The sequence below is a fragment of the Anopheles merus genome, chromosome 2R (assembly GCF_017562075.2).
Source record: "Anopheles merus strain MAF chromosome 2R, AmerM5.1, whole genome shotgun sequence".
Lineage (NCBI taxonomy): Eukaryota > Metazoa > Arthropoda > Insecta > Diptera > Culicidae > Anopheles > Anopheles merus.
In genome coordinates, this window is record NC_054082.1 from 50,601,294 (window position 1) to 50,626,722 (window position 25,429).

The window sequence follows — 25,429 nt, forward strand, 5'->3', positions numbered from 1 at the left end:
GTTTGCTGTGAAAAGTTTCTACTTCAGTCCAACCTATGTTGGCAAAACGATGAGCTTCTCTAAACATCATTGAAAACCGCTGTGCCAGACGCGCGAACGATCATATTACAGGATATCCCAGAGATACGGCTTTATTTGGGACCGAAAAAATGCCCCAAAGGAAGGCGAAAGTCGAAATAGTCGCAAGTCGAATATCTGTGAATATAAAGTTTATTACCTAAGTTGAAGACTCGATATCTATGATATAGTTTATTTTATTTGAAACAATGTTCGATAATGTATTAATTTAACTCGAAAGGCCGATACAAATATTTAAGAACGGGTAGTTGGGGAATCTTTGTATATGTGTATGTAACGTTTATCAGCAAGAAATTTAAAAAATACATCAAATTCTTCTCAATGACCACTTTCAAAATCAAAACCGTCGTATCTGCGAATCGTCGTAACTCGGGAGGGTCGTAACTCAGGGGACGCCCGTACACTTTTTTGTATCAGATGGAGGCGCCTTGTTCTTAACTTTCGAATGTGCACATAATTATTCACCACATCCAAGATTGTGTTCAACAGCTGTCAAATGGTGTATTGAATTCAAAAAGAAAATTTATAAAGAAAAAACACATGATTTTCAACACATAACAAAGAACTGTCAAACTCGATCCTGCTTGAGTCGTGTTGAAAATCATGCTGAATAAATTAAAAATTATGATGATGATAATGAAATGTCTGATTCATGTGGATTAACATCTTGCATGCGATGAAAAACAACGTTTACATTCGACTTGGAAACCCCTGTATCAGTGATCATTTTCATGACAATTTTTTTTTAAGAATTTGATCCATTATCCGTATTATTCGAGTACTAGGACGAGATCGAGTCCAGAAGAGCCCGGATAAACGGCGTTCCTCTGTATTACCGTATTCTTCCATTTCGATGGAACGAGCGAGATGCGCGGTCTAAGGAACGGGCGAGACTGGCGGGCTGAGGAAGGAGAGAGAGAGGTGCGGGGTGAGGAGCGAACGGAAGGCTGTCCGAGTGGCATCTGTTTTGGCGACAATTGTCTGGAACGGCGGCACCCGCAATTGTTGTTCGATCTCATCGACACCGGCCAGAATTCCGCGAAACCCACCGTAGAATGCAAGCGGGCGGCTTGTGTGGTCGGACGGACCAGAGAAGCGAGACAAGCGAGTTGCTGCTGTTCGCCGGACCACGCTAAGGGGGAACAGAGAGGGAATGAAGAGATAAGGAGAGAGTGAGAGAAGAGAGGGAATTATGAAATTTATTTTGTGACCGAGTGGAGTGGGTCAGTCTGATGAAAAACGCGAAGGAGTTAAGTCGCAACCAATAAAAGTTGTGTGTACAGGATTTACCGTGTTCAGTACATTGCGTTAGGAATATCCGCTGAGATATCACACGTATGTTACTTGGTATATGGTGCAACAAATATATTGCCATTACCATTCACCTACAGCACGGCCGTTGCTCCTGCGCTTAAGAGAGAAAAAAGATTAAACAATTTGGAACGGAACTTCTTGTTTGACGTTTAACGATCAATCGTTGGCGGTCGGCTTACTTCTAGTGAGCTTGGCTATTAGTGACTTATGAATTACTCATAGCAGAATAGTCAGGCGTGTGTGGGGGAAGCGTATCGTATAGCTCGTTGTTATAACGGCTCCTCCATTGTTCTTTCACACATACGGGGCCGAAAAAAATATTTCGTTTACACGACATCAAATTCGCAATGAACTAAAAATATATGTGCCAGTTGCGAAACATATTATTTTTGTTTGTCTTGCTTGGGTATAAATGTTGATGGTGACCTCACAAGCACAGTTTTAGAGCGTACCGACTTTGGATGGTAGCGATTGTTTATTATACTAATTTTGTTATTGTTTTTTTTTTATAATTATTTTCGATAAATCCGAATTTTCACACCCTTTAGCCAAATTACTGCAATTGACAAGCTCGCAAACGCTTCCCCGGTCACCAAATTACTGCAGTTTGCGAGCTCTTGAACGCTTCGAGCGTTATACATGTTTCCAATCCTTGTCCAGAATCCTCGCAACAAGATTTATGTATGAGCGAAGAATACAAACGCTTAGGGCTTGTTCGAGGATAGCGTGAGGAGGAAAAGGATAATGCATGTGCCTTAGCCAGAAACTCCTCCAGAGCAACGATACTACGCGCAGAACCTCATAGGAGTATCTCGAATTTCCGCTGTTATGGGATCTACATGTTAAGGTTAGTGTAGTGTAACGCATGCTTTAGTTTATAGCAAACCCGAAGCTAGGGAGTGCCCGCGAGAGGCACTCAGTTAGGCTTTATAAGTAGTGGCAATGTGGTAACGAAGCTCTCTCTTTTGATCTACACCGAAGCGATCGGTTCGACACAATCACCATCCTGTTCTCTTACGTGGTGATAATAAAATACAGATAAACCCCGTAAATACACAAAACACCGCGTGAGTCGATTTTTTGCGGTTTTCAGCCATTGTTGCGTAATTGTGGATGGAGTGGTAGGTATTAGGCACTAAACTTCTTCCTCTTCTTTGGCACAACAACCGTTGTCAGTTAAGGCCTGCCTGTACCACTAGTGGGCTCGGCTTTCAGTGACTTACTTATTACCATAGCAGGATTAGCTTACCATACCATCAGTCCTGCGTATGGGGGCACGTTCCATTCGGGGCTTGAAGCTATGACGGGCATGTTATTAAGTCGTACAAGTTGACGAATGTACCACCAGACCGGGTAAGGCACTAAACTAGTTAATTGATATCACCCAAGCGCCACAGATTAAGCTTAAATGACTGGAAAAATCAAGTCCCCATAGAAGAAAAAAACGAAATCTTCATTGTTTCACTGGTTTGCTCAATAAATGGCGTATTATAAATTATAATTATATCGCTGTATTTTTTTTTTTTTGCAATGTGTTTCGATAACGATACGATACGATACGATACATTGTAGAATCGCCCGCCCCCGCGCCAATGGGGGCGGAGAAAACACGCAGCCTCGGCTGAACACGGACTCTCTAAGGCTGGTTCGACGATGAATGCAGACAAGTGACCGAACGTAAGAATACTGCATACCGAGCAATGCAGCAACGGCATAGAACGCGGGCATGCGCAGAGGAATATTCACGGCTCAGACGCGAAGAGAAACGAGTTCACCGCTCCACCGACTGCAACAACTACAGGGGTATTACGGTGTGGAATACCGCCTATAAAATATTCTCCCTGGTCCTTCAGGATCGCCTTGTTCCGCACGTCGAAGAGATAGTCGGAAACTATCAAAGAGGATTTCGAAACGAAAAATCAACCACTGATCAGATCTTCACCATGCGGCAGGTCTTGGAGAAGATGGCTGAATACAGACACAACACATACCATCTCTTTATTGATTTCAAAGCCGCATATGATAGCATAGCCAGGGTAAAACTGTATAACGTTATGAGCTCTTTTGGAATCCCGGCCAAACTGATAAGGCTAGTTAGAATGACTATGATCAACGTCACTTGCCAGGTGAGGGTGGATGGAAAACTCTCAGGGCCTTTTGCTACCACCAAGGGTCTGCGCCAGGGGGACGGGCTTGCCTGTCTCCTATTCAACCTGGCGTTAGAGAGGGCCATCCGCGACTCGAGGGTGGAGACTACGGGAACCATCTTCTATAAGTCAACCCAGGTTAGCTGATGATATAGACATCATTGGTCTGCGGCTCTCCTATGTAGCAGAAGCCTACCAAGGGATCGAGCAGGCGGCAGAGAACCTCGGATTGCAGATAAACGAGGCAAAGACCAAACTGATGGTGGCAACATCAGCGGACCTACCAATAAATAATCCGAATCTACGTAGGCGTGATGTACAGATAGGTGAACGCACTTTTGAAGTCGTCCCAGAATTCACCTATCTGGGGTCAAAGGTCAGCAACGACAACAGCATGGAAGCTGAGTTGCGCGCAAGGATGCTGGCTGCCAACCTGTCATTCTACAGCCTGAAAAAGCAGTTCACCTCAAAGAACCTGTCGCGACGGACGAAGCTGGGACTATATAGTACCTATATAGTTCCGGTACTCACATACGCCTCTGAGACATGGACACTGTCCAAATCTGACAAAACCCTCTTAGCCGCGTTCGAGAGGAAGATGCTCAGAAGGATACTTGGCCCCGTATGTGTGGAAGGACAATAGAGGAGCCGCTATAATGACGAGCTATTCCAAATTGTACGGCGACCTCACTGTCGTGCAGCGTATCAAGCTCGCCAGGCTCCGGTGGGCTGGCCATGTTGTACGCATGGAAAAGGACGACCCTGCCCGTAAAGTCTTTTAAGCCCGTAAAGATGGTGTGGAGGCGTCCGCCATTAAGGCCGGGATAACGGACTGGCAGACGAAGGCGCGAGACCGTGAGCGGTTTAGGACACTCCTGAGACAGGCCATGACCGCAAAGCGGTTGTAGCGCCGGATAAGTAAGTAAGTTTCGATAAACTTCACAGCCTTCTTAGCATTCCAAGCAAAAATAAAAAAAAAATGATAGTGTGGTCAGATACGAAGGTATCAACACCAACGACCACTATTCAAATCTCACTTGCTTCAGTGCTGTTGGTATACATTGGAGTGTAATATTTAAACAATCGTATCGCCGTTCTAGCACCGACAAACCGACGTGACACTTCGAACAAAATGAGCTTCAAAAGTTGTCTCCTTATTTCAAATGAAAATAAGTTAAACACTAGCGCCATCTCTATAATGATTCGCTTACTACACTGACACAGAGAAGAAACTGCTAAATCCGCTTTTTGTTTTTCTTCGCTAATTCCAATGCGTATTGTTTTATGTACTTCTCACATCTTTGCATTGATTTGGAAACTTATAAAATGATTTTCCTGGGTGTTTTGTCCAATAATTCTCACAAAATCTTGCCTCACACTTCCTTTGCAATTTGTATTTAGAAAAGTTGTTTACATCGAAGCAGCAGTGAACAGAGATTACTTTGACAGAAGTGATCGCCTCACTGGTAAATGACAGTACTTTCCTGTGGGACACTTTTGTAACACCAGTGTCACGTCGGTTTGTCGGTGGTTCTAGTTCTAGCAATGCATAACTTCAATGCGAAACCATACAGAGTACAGAGGAAATGAGAAAGCTCTCCAAGCGAGGAAGCTCCACTGGTGGTTGGGTATCTCACCAACAGATGGTGCCACCAGCTTTTTGCTATTTTTAGAATGCATGAGTCGTTTGCCATCTGCTAAACGAAGTCTTTCTATATTCCGTTTTGTTGTGTCTTTGGCTTGCATCAGGTACTTTATTAAAAACACTGATATAACAGTACACATAATAAATATAAAGTCACAAGCACAATACACACTAAAATATTCGGCCGCGCGCCAGCCGTACCGTGCCCTGCCGGGAGCCCTGCTCGACCGGCTGCTCGCAACACTTGCTTGTCCGAGCGCTCCACACACACTAAGCGGCCCGCGCTTAGTGTACGTAGTGACAGTGACACACTGTCGTCCCCTGGACATTGTCCAGTGGTAGCACAACTACCACGGCATGTCCAGGGGTCGGCACGGCTGCCCACAACACGTTTAGATTGAGAGCTTGAGTCGTTTAGAATCCGTTTAGTGGTCGTTTAGTGGATTTGTGGCACTTGGGATGATCAGCGGCTTTTTTTTAAATGGTTTGAAGACATGATTCAAAATGAAACAAACATCCAAATTTATCCAAACAAAATATCTCACCTCAGAGATGGGTTACGGCTTTGACAATTTGTTTACGATTTTATGCCCCGTCCATACGCGCGAAAGATACAGCACGACACAAAGAGTGAGAACATACACACCTCGGTACATAAGGACGTCCGTGCGCGTATATCGTCACCTACACAACGAATGGTATATTGACGATCGACGATAGTGAGAAAGACGTTTGAAGCGAAGTGAGAAAGCGGGACATAAAAGCTGTACCCCAAATGAGCGCAATATGCAGGAAAAGAACGGGTATGATAAATAAGCGAGAGGCAGCAGCTTTTGACAGTTAAAACCCCTCTTTTTGTAAAACGGGGCTGATCATGATTGTCACAACACCATTGTTTACAAAAAAGTTAGCATTAGAAGTTCAAAGAAAACAAAGGTAAATTGAGCTGCTACTATTAAAAAATGTTTTGGCAATCGTTTCATTACTTGTTTGAGTAATGTTTAACTTCCTCTTGGACTTTTCCTCTAGATTCGGAACGTACGACTCCTTGATACATTGTCCCACCGTGGAGAAGAAGACGAAGGAGAAGAGTTTACAAGTTCTTTGCAACTATTTTGCCACCGGCTGCGTAGCTGATGCGCCATACATAAAATGGCCCTAGCTAATGTATTAATACTGAGCCAAATTGCGGGCCATGTCTTTGCATTTATTCTGTCGATGTGCATCTTTATTCCGCTCGCTATACATGTTCGATCGTTCGAGTAAGTGGAAGTAGTACTATTGTACATCATGAACAATGAGCGCACGTAGACATCGCATAATGAATTTTTTTCTTCCTTGCAGTGGTCACTGTTTACTGTTTACCACTGGCACCTGGCAGGAAAAGGATGGTCTATTCGATGTAAGGTGGGCCTCGGAGGCTTACTGCAACTATCCCATCATCGTCGGTGTCTGCTTGTTCATCATTGCCGGTGTTCAAATCTATAGGTATGTGTGCTTCGAATCTGCCAATAATCTGTATTGCTTTAGACCGCACTTTTTCTAAATGGTCTATTTTATCTACCACTATAGGATGGCTCTGTTGGCATACCGTGAACTTGAGAGCTCCTTTCTGGGGTTATTTTTCGACGTAGTATTTAGCATTTCTCTCTGCACAATGACCCTTATCGCCGCTATCATCATAACGCTTGGTTTCATGGCCTGGTGTGGAGAGATGACCGCACGTTTCCCATCGTAAGTTTCGAACGCTGATGAGGTTACATATGTATCATTGTTATGCTTTCTTCGTTACAGATGTGAAATCGCGGATGGGCAGAACATAACGAACGTGGAGCTCAACATCCAAACGTCCGGATTCTACATCGAAATGGGCACGGCACAGTTTGGCGCCTGGGCATCGTTTGCGACCTGGGTAGGTTTGTCCGTTTTTTCGCTGTTAAAACTGATCAACAACCACCAGGTGCGGAACATCCGCGTATCGATGTACATCGAGCGGCAGCGTTTGGTAAACGAGGAAGTCTATCGCAATACCACATCCGAACTGCCGTCAGGAGCTCAGTGATAACTAATCATGCAATACTTGATAGGCTTGTAGGACGCAACGTGTACCGGCAAGCCTCAGGCTGTCTAGGTGAATGGAATGTAATGAAAATTAGTAGCTGAAAAGCACATCCATTGAGATATTGTTTCCTTACATTACTAACCTTATATTTGGTGTACAAGGCTTTATTTTTAACATTCTACTCGATTTGTATAAGTATACCGTTATCTCACATTTACGAAAGTCGGTTTAGCGCAAAACAAAATTCCATTGAACTAATGTTACATTCTCGAAATAAGGTGAACACACGTGAATAAAATAGAAAGAAATATACATAATCACGAACCGCTCAATAGTAGCAGTGTATTGAAATTATTTGGCTTTTGCTTTATGAATTTCATTGAACGATAGCAGATAAGCTTGTTTAAAATTAGTACCACACGCAGCCCGGAAGCTCGTTATGAGTCATTCAAATTGCCTGCGACAAAGAATGAGATGATAAGAAAGACACAAATCCCAGAGCGTCCTCTAATTGCATAGCCACGTCTTACTGACAAGCTAAACGTATATGGGATTCAGATAAAGCTTGCATCAAGCATTTGGTACTAATTTTGAAGTTTTTTTTTAAGTAAAAAGACATATCCATTCATTCAACAAAACTGTTAAAAATGTATTGACACAAATAAACGAAATTATTGCAAAATTGATATTCTCTTCCAATAAATAATACATCTATGGTTGTGTAATTGTTGCTAAAGAGGCAAATGAGCTAGTCCTCAAAGTCTCTATAAAAATAAGCTAGAATAAAAAAAAGTAATTGTTGCTGATTTTCTGTTGCAGCTCAATAGACTGACAGTTAGTTTTTATCAAGAGCGCACTATTTGCTAGAGCATCGTGAATTAGATTTTCGACATTTATAAATCATCACCATCGGTCGTTCATTCAGTTTAAGTATGATTAAAACAATATTAGCTAACATTATAAATAGAAATAAAAAAGAACATAACATCATAAAGGTCAATAGCAAATATTGGCTCATTGCGCAAGCTGCCAAACGAGACGATCCGGTTCACCAGCCCACTGTGCATAACTGTCAATTGCGTTTGAATGGCCCTACCTTGTGTCCTGCGTGTGCCGTAAACGCTGACTGTTCCGTGCTGGCCAGCCCAACAGAAAAAAAACCAACACGGACACAGACAAGACAAAAGCTGGTGCGTAAGGAGGCTCGTCAGGTGTTTGCGGGCGTGTGTATCCCTTTTTCTAGCGTTTAACGATTATCCCTTTCCTCGCTGTTTCTTGCTTTGCGTAGCAGAGAAGCAGCAAATAAATCCGTGGCTGTAGTTTCTGCTCTTTATTCGACTTGTTTGACCGAGCGTATTTCATACGTTGCGTACCTGTATGCGCGTGTGTATATGTGTGTGTGTGTGCGCGAGTGTTTATTTGTGTACACCGGGATATCCCTTTTAATTCGGTGCGGAAGTAACGAAAAAAACATACCAATCATAACCGACACCGTACCGCACTCTCGTGTCACACAATCTGTGACGCGTCTCGCTTTGTTCAATTACGGTGAAAGAGGTCATCCTCCGCTCCGGGTGGAAAGCGCAGGGCGACAGAGAAAGAAGCGAAAACGTCAACTGGCTGCGGAGATCTCGCTGCCTGCTATGGTGACTGTGCAGTCCCGCTCGTGTGAGTGTGTGTATGTGTGCATTTATGTGAACGCCTTAGGCAGAGTGTGAGCGAGAGTGGTTGGTATCCATTTTTGTTGCCAATCTCTCAGGGCTGGTGGGCTGGTTGGTCACAGAAGGACATCGGCTGTACTGTACTATCCTTACACCGGCTGAAAAACACCACATATCCGCTAACAGGAAACAGGAAGCGTGTTAATCGAACCCATTTTCACCGGAAAACATCTAACCGGTCAGACACATTCAAGCGTATGCCAAGAGGTTCGTGGACACCTTCAGGCAGAGTCATCAATCGGTGAGGAACGCCTTGCTCACTTTAGCCCTTTAGTGACAGAATCACCACCACTACTACCACCACCGCCATCGTCGTCGTCGTCGTCATCATCGTCATCTTTGCAAACAGTGTGAAGTGCACTTTCGCCGTATGCGATAATCGCGCAGTGTGTGATAGGTAACGTGTGCTGATTCAGGTGGTGGCGAGCGCCCACGGTGCATCCTGGGGAAGGGAAGAAGATTATCATCGATAAAGGAAATCGCGAACACACCCGAATCGCAAAATTGGTCTCCGTGGACAGACACAGGCTGGATAGCGTATGTGGCGCAACATTGAGCTCTCTCTCTGGTGTGTGGTTGGCAAAGCGGAAAGCGATTGTTGTGTGCGAGTTTGTTGCGGAACCACAGTGTGTGCGCCCTTGGTTGACGACGTCTAATACGCGCGATATGATGATGATGATGATGATGTTGGTGGTGGTGTTTTAGTGAAAGAGAGTCTGTGCCCCCATCTCATTATACATACCTCAAATGGCTTTTCTAGCGGCGACCGTACACGGGAATTCCACTACCTACTGCTATGTTGCGGTCTACAAGAAGGGCTATGTGAATGTGTGCGTATGTGTGTGAGTTTCTGATTTGAAGAAGTGAAAAGTGAAAACATCAAACACCCTCTGCCGAAGAAGACGGTCTCCCGCACACACTGACTCACACCTCCCATTTCTTGCATACTGTGTCCCTCCTCCCCTTTTCGCTTCTTCTATCTTTCTGTTGTCCGCTTACTCTTCCATCTCTTCCTATCTTTGTGTCCGGTTGGTAGGTTGATGGTAGCTGCTGCCTGCTACTGACATACCTTCCCCAGCCGACCGGCACATGTGCTGCCCCCGCCATCTGTCTACCGCTATTCCAAATCCAACGAAGCCTTTACAATAATATCATTCGGTGCGGGACACCGAAACAATCGCAGCGCCAACACCACCCCACTCTCCCCGGCGCACGTAGGCTTTTATGCAGCAGAGCGCATCGGGAAGGCGAAAAGCGAAAATCGACCAACCCATGGTCCATAGCAGGCCTGAGCAGGGCGGGGTGAAAAAAAGGAAAACCGAACACCGAACGAACGAAGCAAACAGTTGCAGCAGCCTCCGATACTAACGCCTTGTGTGTTGGTTGCAATCGCAATAATTTCATCCTGCAAGGGCTGAGTGTACACAGCGTGTGTGTTGGTGTGTGTATGTTCATGCACAAGATATCGTTGCCGGTGCAGTTTACGAGTGAACTAATCCCACAGGACGCAACCCATTCAACAGCAAATCCCACCCGCGACGAACTCACGTAATGGATCTTCACACATTAACAAAATCTGAAGGTAAGTTTTAATAACCTGTTTTGGTTGTACTTTTTACAGAATCTCGTAGGCCTAAGCCTTAGAAGGGTCCATTGTCAGAAAAGATCCACTACAGAATGTTTGAGGAGCAGAAACTTAAATCCACGAACAAACGACACTTTGGTTTTACTATGCGAGAAACCCGGATGAATCATATCTGTAGCAAGGGAACCACACTAAACCTCGGGATTATCGCCGTACGAAATGGTCTTTACTGACTCAGTCAGCAAATTAGTAGGGACTTGTAGACAAGCAAAAGGATTGAGCAGCGGTGTAATTCAATTACGCTGCTATTTCTCCAATACAATTTATGAGCGTGCCTGTATGCCATTATTTATCAGAAAGGATCACTCATGCCCTAGAAGAAACGATAACTCCATTCCATTGGATTCCCGCACCGTATGTACGGTACACACCCTTTGGGCATTTTTTTTTTTTGTTTTTAATTAACACCATTCATGGGACTCTAATGTTTTAGGTGTACCTGGGAATGTGGAAACCGGTAACGAAGATTGTGCATAAAACCATTACTTCGATATATTATCTGTCATGTGTTTGCATGTTTCCGTCTGACCTACTTTGACCAACCCAGCACGGGACTCTCGCATATATTCTCTGACCTTTCTCAACACCGTTCTTGCAATGATGTTCCCGTCTATTGACATTTACACCCATCACATACTTGTGGAGCGGTTTGGCAACGTACACGCTTACGGCTGTCAAAAGTACATCGAACTCATTCCCGGTTTCGGTTGCCCTACCGCTTGGTTGCGTAGGTGCTAGTCAAAGAAAAAGCCCTTTCCTGGTTTAGTGGAAGGACAATCTGGTAACCTAGATTGCATTGTGGGAAACCATCCAAACAGGGTAAAATGGCAATATCGAAATATCAAATTTACCACTCCGCCCAATACCCGGTTTTGCGTTGGGGAAAAGCACATTAAAAAATAGGGCTTCAAACAGAAACAGGCAGGACTTAAGTACTCACCGGTAGTTCGTGTTCGGTTTGGTGAAGAGAATATGTCATATCAAGGCACTGTGTTGGAAGAAACAAAAACGTACCAAGAGCGAATATCCTTCTCGTGAGAGTAAAAGAGAAACACCACGCCGTTTAGGACGTGCTGTGACCCACTTGGTGAAGTGATGCGGCCCATGTCCTAGTGAAGCACTGTGACGTTGAGCGTTTGGAAAAACGTGAGGAAGATCGATTCCCGGATGTCACCCGTTTACCGTACACGTTTTGGCTGGAAATGGAAAATTGTTATCAACCTCTTTTTAACTGCATGTACACTATGCTTTATGCATGCTTCACGCGATGAAAGTTTTTATTTTAGGCTCAAAATCCTTTAAATTCCTCCGCTCCATGGGCAGCATAGTCGTCGTGTTTGCAGCTTACTAGTTGCTGGATCAAATGCGATGAAACTGAGATGTAGAAGAAACAAAAGGAAAGCAGGAAAAAAAGTCTGAAGCCGTTCTGTCGATGACTCAATCCGAGTGAACAATCGAACGTTGTCCGTTGATGTCACGATGGTTTCTTTTCTCCTTTATTTTGTAGCATCTCCTGTGGAGTGGTGAAAATCTAGGCCAGTGCCGATCATTGCTGCCACACCCAAGATTCAAGATTAAATCCGAGAAAACAGCACATCTATTGCTTATGACACATATGCAAACACACACACACACTCACAAATGTGGTACACTGAACGATGAGTTTTGTGTATATGTGTGGTTGTGTTCTACTGGAGCCCTTTGGGAGTGTCGTTTTGTTGTGTGAATATAGAGACTTCCCGATTTTGTCGCTGTGTGTGCAACTGTAACAGCGAACTGTACTTGCCGAGACGTGTCGCGTCATTGCGTTCCAACATTTGATAAGATTAGCGGAGCGCGGCTAGTGCACTAGTATAAGCACATACACGCAAACCAAACAGTGTGCCCGGGACACAGCAGCGGATGTTGTAAGTTGCTTTTTATCGCAAAAGTACGCACCAGCGGACGGGAAGCGAGACCGTGTGTCAGCCTGGGCTGTAAAGCCCTCTCGTCGCGCGTTATCATTTATCCTATCTTTCTGGTTGGTTCACTGTTTCTTCTGTTGTTCGATTCGATAACGGTGGTCTTTTGCACTTGCAAGAGAATTATTTTATTCCATTTTTTTAGGAATATGTCTAGGCTCACGCAACTACTGAAGGCTTTGTCAGAAGCTCTTTTTGGGTAATTTGTACCTTATTACAGGTTTTTTCAGGAGCTGAGGGACACTTTATTGACTCTTACTTACGTGTAATAAACTTAATGTAATGGGAATTGGACTCTATAGCACCCTTGTTGGACAAATCCAATAGGAATTTTCAAGGAGCCCGCCCAAAAAGGGTGCCATAGAGTCCAATTTCCGGATGGGACCGGTCTGGTGGTACAGTCGTTAACTCGTACGACTCAACAACATGCCCGTCATAGGTTCAAGCACCGAATAGACCGTGCCCCCATACTTAGGACTGACTATCCTGCTATGGTAACAATAAGTCACTGAAAGCCAAGCTCACTTCACTGGTGGGTACAGGCAGGCCTTGACCGACAACGGTTGTTGTGCCATACAAGAATAAGAAGAAGTGTCCAATTTCCATCATTTGAATTTCACTTGCCATACCAAAGAGTCAAGGAAGTATCACACAACTATGACAACCCCTGGAAAACAACTATAAGGTTTACTTAGCATGCCTAACTAAGCGTCCAAAACTCAAATCAACAATGAAAACATGGCAACTGGGCATCCCATCTGTGTGTCTCTAGCCATGTTATTGCAGCGGATCCATTTTCTCTTCATTCATATCTTTCATCGAGAGGTTTCCCTCTTTATAATGATTATTAGATATTTATTTGTTTGAGGCAAAACAACAGCAGTAGCTGCATTTTATTAGCAGCAATAATTTCCTTTTCAACGTCACCAGCACTGACATCGTGTAATTTATTGGGTGTTTATTAGCGGGCAAGATCGCATACTATTACACTCCACCATACGGTAAGCCGCAGTGTGGTTTGTGTGTTTTTCCTCGCAAGGAAAGCGAAAACTTTCGCGAAGGAAGCGACAGACGCCATGAATGATGATGGTGGTTGAGAAAATCGACGCGAAACAACATGCTCGCCGGCGCTGCCGCCTTCACACGATCGTTAAATTTTGTTCAAATTTTCAGTTCCAGTTATCTAATGTGACGCACCAGGCGCCGCTTATCGGAATGGCGAAGAGAGAGGAGTGAGTGGGGCAGCTTTGTATGAAAGCCCAACACAATCCCCTCTGCCGAAAGCTTATGATTCCTAGCACGTACAATGGTCGTGTTTGCACCATTACAGCCTTGCTACGCATTTGTGTGAGCTTTTGACGGTCTTTTCTTTTATTTTGCATACGTTCTACCCCTTGCTCCTTGCTAACATTTTGGAGTGGAGATTAAGATTTGTCCACAGTTTGGTTTTATTAAGAAAAACAGTAATACTAGAAACAACGAAAAACTAACGGTAGCTTTTACTTTTTCACTTAATGCGCGATGAAAGTTGAGCTCGTCCGGCCACGGTCGCCATAAAAACCCTTTAATAATCAGTTTAATTCAACATCATTCCTGCAATGCTTGCGGCACAAACCGAACCCATCTAATAAATATTGCATTTGGGATTTTTGGAAAATGTAAACATTAAGCAGTATGGTGTCGGTTTCTATCATAGGCGATTGAAAAACAAAGCCAAAATTCGATTCACAATCAATCTAAAATTTCTCCCTCTCTCAATCTTGCTGCTGGGTTCGTAATCGCCGCTTTTGGGGCAGCAATGTGAAGTGAAGATGTAAATAGAACTAGTTTCTCTTCATGAAACCTCAACAACACTAGCATTAAACGATCCGGCACCGAATTATTAACCTTTTCGGGCTGTCGCTGATTAAACCCATATTAAAAACGACACCCCAGCATATGTTGATGGCGCGGCTGTTCAATGACATTGGAGAGGAGAGCTTTTGAAACTCGAACCAGTCACATTAACTTTCATGAGCACTCGTACTGTATTTTCGATGAACGTTCGTATAAATAATCGTACGATACATTTCTCCTCATATCTGAGAGAAATCGCGTGGACGGGGAATCATCCCAGTTCCGTCCTTCAGTAGTGCACCTTTGCCTATCTTATCGCTATCTGCCGCGGTCTCAAGTCTGGTCCCGTTGACTGTTCCTATTGTTTTCCTAATCGATTTTGATACTGCAGTCAACGCCGGACGCCCATAACGATCGATTAACCTGCGCCAGTTCATCTGTATCATTGCTCCTATGCTTCCTACAAACTCCTGACATGTCAACGGTTCCTGACGTTTTGAAGCAAATTGTGTATTTTCTACCTCTTTTTATTCGACTCTCCACATTTCGCGGTCAGTTTCCTTTTCGTGCACATTGCAATGTCCACCGGCAGGCCTTGCAGCATACTGACACACTCACACTCGTTATAAGGAACACAGGGGGAGGAGGGGGCAAGGGTGATTGCGGCGCCACGTTCGCTCTGCCTGCCTGTGCCGGATGAGTCATGTGTAACTTTGCAACCCAAATTTATGGCCACCCATTTGCATACGAACAATGCGTTGGTACCGTCTCGTTTCAGCGAGTTGCAGGTGAGCTCCAGCCCCCGGAGTACACCACACGCACACACCATGAGCACGCATTTTTTGCTAGGGCGGCTGTTTTACACATGGGTGGAGGAAATTGGCACGTAGTGGAATTTCGGTTAAAATAATGTCGTTTATTCGCTTTTATCATACCCAGCAACCTATTAGCCGTGATGGAATAATTCATCTCCAGCACGCAAACAAACCAAAACAACAGGTTTCAGCTGTTGTTTTTTTAATGTATTAAAATAGAAGGTTGTTCATTAAAGAAACACGAATATCAGTACCATTGACACGGAATAAAGTGGGAGAGCCATTTGAAATTAGTTAACGCGGTATCGAACATTCAGATTTGCGTTATTGTTTTGTTAAATCAGTGTGTGGAACGATTCTTATCGTTATCTTTTTGTACAATGAAAAGAGCGCTCTATAACTAGCTCTTCTGTGTTAAGGTCGCTTTAGAATTTTTTTTTGTTATATTTCATTGAATATTTATCAAAATATTTATTATAGTACAACAAAAGAAAGGATATTAAATTCCCCAACTATTTAGTCTGTAAAAAATGTTTAAGTAATGAATTAAATACATTTACTTGTTTTTCCCAGCTGATTATTATCTTTTCACCGTGACCAAAGTGGGGAATCACCAAGGAATGTATTTAATTTATTATTTATTTTTTTTATACTCAAGGTAGCTGAGGAATTGAATATACTTTCTTTTGGTATCGGATAAGCCATATTCTGGAAAAAAATTAAATATAGCAGAAAACTCCAAAATTTCACGTTCAATTTCACTGGAGCTGTAACGCGGGCACATGACAGGACGCAGATGTTGGGTATGAAGCATATACATACTTTTAACAAAAAAGTGCTTATCCTTTGCCAACTTTTATCTAAATTCAACCACTTCAGCTTTGAATTATCTGCATACGCCCGTTTTGTGTGCCGTAATGCAATGACACACTGATCCTCGAGGTGTGATCATCATGATCGAGCAGGGAAGATACACCATTTCTGTTGCTATTACACGTTCACACCCGCCCATGATGATTGTGCGCGGGTAGCTCATTCTTGGTTGTTGATGCGTCTTATTTGATGATCACACCACTGTCTTGATCCCTGATGTTTGTGTGCGTCGTGTGTGTGTGTGCATGCTTTTGATGTCGTGGGACCTGTTCATTTCAGGGCCAACCGGGTGATGATGTATCACTTTATTGGCCGTTTGCGCTGGGTCGAGCTTTCAGCCTTGCCATTCGTCTAATATTACTTGCATCTAAAGTACCGCGTTTCGTTCCCTCCAGCGTCCTAAACAACATCAACTTGTCCAAGAATATTTTAATTATTGATGTTTGTTATGTTGGTGGTTGCATACCATTTTTCGTTGCAGACATTTCCTGTTATTTCTAGTGCTTAAATAAACTCAAAAAATTATGATAGAAATAATAGGATTAGCTAACGTTTTATGAATAATTATTACTTATCAAACGCCTATTTTATAAAGACTGTAGTATTTTCATCATTAATCAAGTATTTGTGATTGCATCTCCTGGCTGAATGACAATTTCACACAGCTAGGCCTGAAATGTTAAGTGTTTGCATTCTGCCTTCCTCCATGAGGGTAATACATACAATAGAAAGCCAAAAATTGTGCTCACCATCGCATCGAAACAGAGGAAAAACAATATATATATATATATATATATATATATATATATATATATATATATATATATATATATATATATATATATATATATATATATATATATATATATATATATATATATTACTATATATGACATGACACATGACACATTTTTAAAACCACACTTTGGTAAAACTTGGTTGATCTGATCAGGCTTAAAAATCCCAACTGGACAGACTTTCCTTATAAAGTTCCGGCAAGGCTAGATCAGATCCAATGGTAATGAGAAGCAGTATTTTTACAAGTATTTTTAATTTCACATCTGTCCATTTAACAATTCCACTAGTAAAAAGGTGACACTAGACCCGAAGGATACACTGTGATTATCAGTGAATCTGATCTGTCCATCGGAATCTGATGATCTTTGGGTACTTTAAGCCAAACAATTTAGACTAACAAAGGAATAACCGTTAATAACCGGTATCACCAAAACAGCTTTTTTATAATTTTACCAAAGCCATGGACATGGTCCTAGTTTTCCATGACCTTGGTGGCCAATAGTGATTCCGTATTTGCCACCAAATTATTGGACTAGTACCCAAAATGTTATGCATGTACCCAAACGTAATGTCTTGCTAGGCTCAGTGGTCCAGATCCAATTATCGGTTTTAGACATGGCGTCTGCCCATGTCCGAAAATAGGTTTTATTGTTTATCAGAACAATTAAACGTTTTTTTTCTACTTGGATACTAGGTACTCAGTATCAGTATACCTGATAAAATAGACCCAGATGCCCGTTTTATAAAAATACCTTCGCATTACGGGGCAAATGATTTCATCCTACCAATCCTATGATCTATCATGGAAAACAACATGTGTTGGATTGGACATATTTGGCGAACAATACTAGTCTGTCAATTTACAAATCTAGTTTTTTTGTTTGAACTCTGTGTTTTTGAAAATATGCCATTACATAGGAAACCACATCGAATTGTATTTAACAACCATTACCCACTGCAATATGTGATTATATAGCTAGCCACAATTTTCACTCACTCACTATAAGTTAGTAACGCTTCAGCGTGCTTCCGAGAGAGTGTTTGTAAATAGTCTCAACTCGAAACTATAGCGCGGGGTCGCTTTACCCAGTTGCAGCCGTTCCCGGTCGCGATGTCTAAATGTGGTCCCGATCGCAACCATCGCACGGCAGCAGCGTCACATCGTGAACAAACGGTGGCGACCGATCCGTTTGCCCGTTTGGGGAGGAAATGGCTTATAAAACTTCCACTGTGATGGATTTGCTGGTTTAGCTTAGCCTTCACTCGAAACGTGCTCCGTACGTGTCGGTCGGCCCTCTCGATTGTGCTAGTAACTTCATCCCGCGTCGATTGCATTTGAAACGGTGTCACTTTTGCTCTTTGTCTTGTTCTCCATTACCCTCCCATCTGTGGTGACGGAGCAATGCAGACCACCGACTAACGTGTGCCAACCTTCTTTCTGCCAGTAGCAAACATTGTGCCCATTTCCAGGGGTGAAAAACGGAGCGCGAGAGCAGCCTGCGCAAAGTGACGTGATGTTCGGCGACTCTCCGCACCGTAGAGCTGTATTCTTCCAGCCTTTTTAGCTATCTGTTCTTGTTGGCAGTTTGCCTATTAAACGACGTTACACATGGCAGCTAAGCAGAGAAGCTTCTAATAGCTAAACATCGCCTATCGTATGGAATGTTAGAAAGATGATCTAAGTGGGAAAAAGTAAACGAAGATCGAACCAACCGTGGCTTTATGTGTATGCGTATGTATTTGTGTGTGTATGTGTTGTAAGGGGTGGTCACCACTTTGGCGGTTGTTCACCTTTCAATTTGGTGGATACCGGTGTGCTCGGTGTTTGTGTGTGTGCCGCATACCGTTTGTGTTTTGTTTCGATTCTTCCTTTCGCGTGTTCTCCTTCAAACGGTTCACTCAAACTCACGCTATTAGTGTTGGCCATCTCCTCTCGAGATGATCTCAGGTGTTTGCTGCTCTTGTGCGGTTGTACCGTTCCTGTTGGTGGGATTTTCCACTAACGATGGCGTAATCGGAAAACTATCCTGCAAGTTTGACACAGTGTGTTTACCCAATGAGCCCAATGAGCTGTTATGATTTAAAATGTTTGTTAAACAGTAGGGTCACGGCTATCAAATCAGTATAATGTGCATACAATTTCGAATGCATCGTTGTGAACAGGATAGCATTATTAGTTAACGATCCTACACCGATGTCGATAAGCAGACTTGGCAGCAAGTAGACAAAGCCGCATACTACTCCACCACTGTTTAAATGATATCTTATTTAAATGCAGAAGCCATTTTTTAGTTGAAATAACGTCCATTCTATTTGACTGATTTTGAGATACACATATACAATTATCCAAGTTTATTGTTTTGTTTTACAACAAAACTGTATCTAAAAACCAATTTACCATGTTGCTTGGCTGAAGAGCTCTCCATAGGTCTGCATAGGGCTCGTGGCCGCACAAAACGACCCTCCGATGGTTTACAGATTAGAATCACCATCTGATCTTTTACGTTTACGACGTGTCTGCCTACTGGCCGGTCTCCACCACCACTCATCGGTTAGGAATACCATCAATTCCAAGCGTTTGCCTATGTTTGCCTATGCCTATGCTCGTACACCGCCCCAAAAACCAGGCCAAACCGTATAACCACCAACACCACCGCCACAAGATGACGGTGTGCTATACAAAAGGGAAGGGAAAGTGAAACGCGGGAACAACGATCACTCACGACACCGCCGCTCACACCAACTGCCAATGCCGCGCTTTCCCCTCTTTCTCGGTTTGAGAAAAGTTTAATGTAGATATATCCTCATAAAGCGCAGTATCGTTTGCTAGTTCTTAAGCACCAGGAGAAACATGAGAAAGAGCAATGAGAGAGATAGACAGACCGGTCGACCGATCTTAGGAACGCGACACCAAAATCTAAGGCTTGCTTTGAGGCGCGGACTTATGCTTGCACGATCCGTACCTGAACGTCGGAGCTTTGTCTCGCGAGGGAATATATAGGTTAAACCACCAACCAACCAGTCCTCCATTGCCGCCGGTTTCGTTCACCAGTCCAAGCAATGGGGTGTGTATACTGGTGCGAAGCTACAGGTCGGGCGCAAGTCTATAGACAAATGTGAGCTATTCAAAATTGAGGATTGTTTCGTTGTTTGAAATAACATACGAAACATTTAGTGTTATTTCAGTGTCTGCGGTGTATTCATAACGGTGGAAAATGCATAATCAAACCCAAAACCAACCCAAACCAATGGTATGATGCAACTCTTTACCTACTATTTTGTCCCACTTTCAGTGAGCGCAGTCGTCGAGTTCGACTACACGGCCAAGGAACCGGACGAGCTAACGCTCAAAAAGGGTGCCATCATTACCAACATCAAAGTGCAGGATGGAGGCTGGTGGGAAGGCACGCTGGTCGCTACCGGCCGTACCGGAGTTTTTCCGGACAATTTCGTCCGCGTGCTAGAATCGCAAGACAAGAATCAAGTGGTCCTACGGTAAGTGTGTGCTTTTACGCTGACAACGCAACAATGCTGTCGCTTTAATGCTTCCATTATATTGGTTTGCTTATTGTTCTACTTTCAGAGATAAAAGTGCAACACAGAATCGAAGGTGTAAAGTCATTTACAGCTATCAGGAGAACAAAGCCGACGAACTAACGTTAGCGGTGGGCGATGTAGTAGAATTTTTCGAGGAGGTAAATAGATTTTTTTTCAGACTGGGCCCGCTGGCCGTTCACTGTCAAATCAGCATACTAATGAGCGTTGTTTGGACGGTTTTAGGTCGAGGAAGGATGGTGGCGCGGCAAGCTGAACGGAAGGGTCGGCGTATTTCCGTCCAACTTTGTCGAAATGATCGAATCCGTATCGCCCAAATCGTCCAGCCGCAAAAGCGGCAACGTGGGCGGTGGCACGGGCGTTACGGCAATCGATGGTGGCGGGCTACCGACGACGACCGGTTCGTTAGCTGCCAGCCTGTCCAAAACCAACAGCCTGAACAAGAGCCGCACGAGCTTGAACAGCTCGCGGGAGGATCTGGACAGGCATGATGCACCGTCGCTGCCGCCGAAACCGGTACGGGAACTGTGCAAGGTACTGTTCGCTTACCAGCCCGCCAACGAGGACGAGCTGAAGCTGGTAGAGGGCGACATCATCACCATCCTCTCGAAGGAGCTACCGGATAAGGGCTGGTGGAAGGGCGAGCTGCGCGGACGGATCGGCGTGTTTCCGGACAATTTCGTTTCGCTGCTACCGCCGGAAGGTGGTAAATCGTCCGCGCACATATCGGCATCGGTCCGCTCGCTTGCCAGCAGCACGACCGGCTACAGCAGCGGTGGCGTTAGTCCTCATCATCCGGGCGTCGTTTCCCCGGTCAAGGATCCGCTTCACATTCCCAAACCGGACCGCCCGCCAACGGCCAGCAAGATGCAAATGTTTGGCAAGCATACGTCCAACCCGTCCACCACCTCGGCGGCGGCCTACCGTAAGGAGAGCTTCGGCTCGAAGGATTCGTTGAACGAATCGACCGGCAGTGTCGGAAGCGTCGGCGGCGCGGGCTCGGTGACCGGTTCACCGACGTACAACAGCGTGGCGGCGCACCGGAAATCGCTCGAAAGTAAGGGCACGGATGGTTCGGCCGTATCGCCAGCCCCCACGGCAGGCGTTGTGACGGAGAAGCCACCGCGCAAGAGTCTGGAAAACAAAGCGTCCGAGATTCGCAAAAGTCTGGAAAATCTGGACGACAAAAAGGCCACCCCGCCACCAGTGCTCGGTAAAAAGCCGCAGGTTCCCATCAAAAAGTCACCCTCGATCACGAGCGTCACCGGGAACCTGTTTTCGGGGCTGAAGCAAAAGGTGAAGGGTGGAGGATCGCTGGAAAAGGACAAAACGACCGCAGGGGATGAACGGGACGGCATCGGTAGCAGCAAGGTGGTAAAGTCGGAGGTGGCGGACAATGGCGACCGGTCGATCGTGGGCGAACGGATCGATGTGGAGCTGGGACACGTTGAACGTGGCACCTCGGTACTGAAGGACATGCGGGCCAATCGAGCGAAAGCGCCAAAACGGCGGCCACCCTCCTCACCAAGCAGTATTATTACCACCGATCCAAACGTGACGGCTAACGGTGGTAGCGTTTCCCTTAGCAATGGCAATTCTGGCCTATTCAATCAGCTGTCACTTTCATTCGAGCCGGAAAGTCCAAAGCCGGACCTGATGGTGTCGGCAGCACCGGCCCTAAACTCTTCGCTCGGTTCCGGATCCACCGCAGCGACGGGCGATGCGGAGGAGGCAGTGCCCAAGGTGGCGAAACCTCGCGAGTGGGAAAAGAACAAGGTACCGTGGATGGACGAGCTGAAGGCAAGTCAGGCGAAAAAGACGACCGCCTCGGAAAGCAAATCGCCCGAACACCATCATCACGTGTCGTCCTCGCAACACAGCACGAGTAGCCACACTCAGGAGGAGACAAGCATTTCCAAATCATTCCATGCTAGCACCACCACCACCATTACGGGTGGGGCCGGCACTACAGCACCCGTCCCGTCGGGCCATGCGGTCCGTGCCCGGCTAATGGAACGATCCGCCACGACGACGAGTGTCCCGTCGGAAAGCAATCACGCCAGCAATAGTACCAGCAATATCAACAGTTCCTTCGATCTGATTGCGTCGTGCAATCGGAAGGACACAGTCACACCGTCCTCAGTCAGCAGTAGTGGCGGAGGTTCGCTGCAGCACCAGCAGCACCATCAATCCTTCGAGCCATCGAACGTGAGCGCAATGACTAAATCGATGTCTGCCCTGTCCACCACCACGACCAAGATTGCCATCTCCGCATCGTCGACCGGTACGGTATCGTCGACCACGGCGGTCACCGAAAACAACGGTACACATGAACCGCCCTCACCAAACAGTCGCCCCGTCAGTGTGAACCTGCGGAGCACCAGCATTTCGCCAACGCCCCAGAACCGTAATGCCAAAACGATTCACATCGTCGGCACCAGCACGAACAGTACGGCGGGTAACAACATTAAGCCAACATCGTCCGCGCTGGGGGCAGCGACAGAAGCGACGAACGCTGTGCCCGCTCATCCCGTCTCGATGGACAACGTTTGCAGCCGGGTTCAGGAGCTGGAGCAGAAGGTGAACCGAATGGAGCGACAGCTGGCGACACAGAACGGGCTTATTGAAGAGCTGACGCGAATGTTACGCGGTGAGTCGGATAAGGTAAAAACGCTTCAGAAAGAGCTAGAAAAGTACGCGCAATGCGTTACGCAGGTATGATAGATGGAGTAATGCCGGTCGGGAGGGAGAGAACGTTCTGCGTGTTGCCCGATTGCGTACCGACGGTACCGATAGGGGTAGAGTAGTAGTAGGGAGACTAAATAAGTGCTGCTGTTTTTCGAGTTTTTGGCACACTTGCGGGTTAGTTTTACGTTTTATTCATATTTCCTATTAAAGAAGCAGCAACGAGAACCGGCTGCCGAGATACGTACTGCGGCAAATTGCTGAAGAATTATCCACATTTCTTTAGTCAGTTTAGCAACGAACGAAAGGATCGCGCTCGCGCGCGTGTTTGTGTGTACAGTGATTGAATAGTTACACTAAGGTACGTTTGGGAGCACGGAAGCCTCGACGGGCGAAAGGCGGATTGGCGTTACGGATAAGTGGCACAAAGCAACCGACCAACCACATAATTTACATACGCTACACTAGGTATCATTGCCATGAAGGATAAGATAAACGTACCCCCCGCGTCGCACAAGTTCTTGGAATGCAATGGAGTCCGAATGATATGCGAAAGCGATGTGTGTACGATAGAAAAGCTAGGCGATAACATTTCCATTCGGCTCGATCGCGAAACGCCCAAACGGCTGAGCGCGGTGCAGAAAGGGGTGGAGTAGAATTTATTATCAATTATTAATTTACACTACAAGCTTCTTCTTTGGCTAGGATTTAGGGTTGAAAGGGTTGACCCCATGGTAGTAACGTGGACGCACAGAGAACACGCGAATAATAACGTGTAATAATAGTGAAATTAACGCTAGCTAAGGTAACATTTCCTATCGATCATTCCAATCGCTTTTTTCTAGCATCGGCGCTCTTAGATACCATGGATAAATGCCTAAAGTATTGACAACTAGTAATAAAGCAGGGACGTTAGTAGGCGGGCTAAACATTCGCAAATTGGCGGGCCTCGATTAGGAGCGCTGAAACGGGAAACGCTCGGAATTGGGGCTAGTATAATAAATACACAATTGAAAACGGAAAGTAATACCTACAACACTATGAAATATGGGACTCGACCGACCGATTCTGAGGACCGTGGAAAAGAATCAATCCTACACCACATAATGCTGGAACCAGAGCTGAGATATAATTGCTGCGAGATAGGAAGTGTGTGTGTGTGTGTGAGAGAGAGAGAGAGAGAGAGAGAGAGAGAGAGAGAGAGAGAGAGAGAGAGAGAGAGAGAGAGAGAAAGAGAGAGAAACAAAACCCCCAACCCGGAACGGATTTGTTGAGGTTTGTGGCTTGCTTTTTATATACACTTATATTATATATTTAGCTACCCGATTTCTCCGCCAGACGTAAAACGTTAACCTTGTCCCCAGGTGTTTTTTTTTCAATTTTTGTAACCCATCATCTATATAGTAGATAATGTGCATTTTTGTCATTTAACACATACACCTTTAGTATATCACCGTGTGTAATGGAACCGGAACCCCGTTGTTTTGGCGGGTAAGGGCGCATTATTGTGTAGTAGCTATAACTATAATTATATCGATACATTAGTGTACTTAAGTCCGCGGAAGAGATGATCACATTAAAATATGAACAGCAAAAGGATTTAACTACATTCGAATTCGATTTTTCTTCCCTAGTGCCGAAACTCTTTGGGAATTTGCCGGTTGATGTTACATATTTATAAAAATGTGGCGAACAGTAACATAAAGTTAGCTCTAGGTACAATTTCCCTAATATGCTACTTCTTTGGCGCAACAATCGCCAAGTTCTAAGTGGATTAGGCCTGCCATAAAGCCGCCAATGGAATTGGCTTTCGATGATTGATTGGTTTTCTCATAGCAGGATAGTCCGTCCGGCGTATGCGAGTTCAGTCGATGCAAGTAACTAGTGTTGGGTAATTCAGATTCAGATTCATGAATTTGAATTAATCTTTGGAATGATTCAATGAATCAGAATTCCGATTGGAATGATTCATGAATCTCTGAGATCCACGAATCTTCAAAGATTCATGAATCTCGAAAGATAAATTAATCTCAAGAGATACATGAATCTCAAAAGTTTCTTAAATCTAGAAAGAGTAACGAATCTCTAGGGATTCATGAAACTATAAGGATTCATAAATCTCTAAAATTCAAAAAGCTTGAGCTTTTTATTATTCTTCTTTTTGGCGTAACAACCTACGTGGTTATGCCAGCCTATACAGACTTTTGAGACTTCTTTGAAAGTACCACGCAGTTGAACCGACTACAGTTGAACGACAAGTTGTTGGTGGGATTGGGCAAATTCAATATTTTGGA

At 44.7% G+C, this 25,429-nt stretch overlaps 2 protein-coding genes across 8 annotated transcripts; both read left to right on the forward strand.

Moving 5' to 3' along the window:
- The first annotated feature begins 6,035 nt into the window (after nucleotides 1-6,035).
- LOC121588172 (transmembrane protein 179) lies at nucleotides 6,036-7,614 on the forward strand. Its single transcript, XM_041905832.1, has 5 exons — nucleotides 6,036-6,120; nucleotides 6,214-6,446; nucleotides 6,529-6,672; nucleotides 6,757-6,918; nucleotides 6,979-7,614. The coding sequence occupies exons 2-5, from the start codon at nucleotides 6,337-6,339 to the stop codon at nucleotides 7,244-7,246; spliced, it is 684 nt and encodes a 227-aa protein (XP_041761766.1). The 5' UTR covers nucleotides 6,036-6,120; nucleotides 6,214-6,336; the 3' UTR covers nucleotides 7,247-7,614.
- A 719-nt stretch (nucleotides 7,615-8,333) lies between these two features.
- On the forward strand, nucleotides 8,334-24,739 carry LOC121587966 (CD2-associated protein). 7 transcript variants are annotated; one of them, XM_041905377.1, is made up of 5 exons: nucleotides 8,334-8,436; nucleotides 9,728-10,549; nucleotides 20,189-20,390; nucleotides 20,479-20,590; nucleotides 20,676-24,739. In XM_041905377.1, exons 2-5 carry the CDS (start codon nucleotides 10,519-10,521, stop codon nucleotides 23,169-23,171), a joined length of 2,841 nt encoding a protein of 946 aa, XP_041761311.1. In that variant the 5' UTR covers nucleotides 8,334-8,436; nucleotides 9,728-10,518; the 3' UTR covers nucleotides 23,172-24,739. The 7 variants fall into 7 exon arrangements, with proteins under 7 accessions (XP_041761311.1, XP_041761313.1, XP_041761307.1 ...); XM_041905379.1 differs by having other exon boundaries at nucleotides 8,349-8,436; nucleotides 10,004-10,549; XM_041905373.1 differs by having other exon boundaries at nucleotides 8,362-9,208.
- The last annotated feature ends 690 nt before the right edge of the window (nucleotides 24,740-25,429 follow it).

Bases quoted from the DNA above. Each gene is read 5' to 3' on its own strand.
- LOC121588172 (XM_041905832.1), top strand. From the start codon at position 6,337: ATGGCCCTAGCTAATGTATTAATACTGAGCCAAATTGCGGGCCATGTC. The intron at 6,447-6,528 runs GTAAGTGGAAGT...TCTTCCTTGCAG, and splicing joins ATACATGTTCGATCGTTCGA to TGGTCACTGTTTACTGTTTA. The intron at 6,919-6,978 runs GTAAGTTTCGAA...TCTTCGTTACAG, and splicing joins ATGACCGCACGTTTCCCATC to ATGTGAAATCGCGGATGGGC.
- LOC121587966 (XM_041905377.1), top strand. From the start codon at position 10,519: ATGGATCTTCACACATTAACAAAATCTGAAG. The intron at 10,550-20,188 runs GTAAGTTTTAAT...TCCCACTTTCAG, and splicing joins CACATTAACAAAATCTGAAG to TGAGCGCAGTCGTCGAGTTC. The intron at 20,591-20,675 runs GTAAATAGATTT...GGACGGTTTTAG, and splicing joins TAGTAGAATTTTTCGAGGAG to GTCGAGGAAGGATGGTGGCG.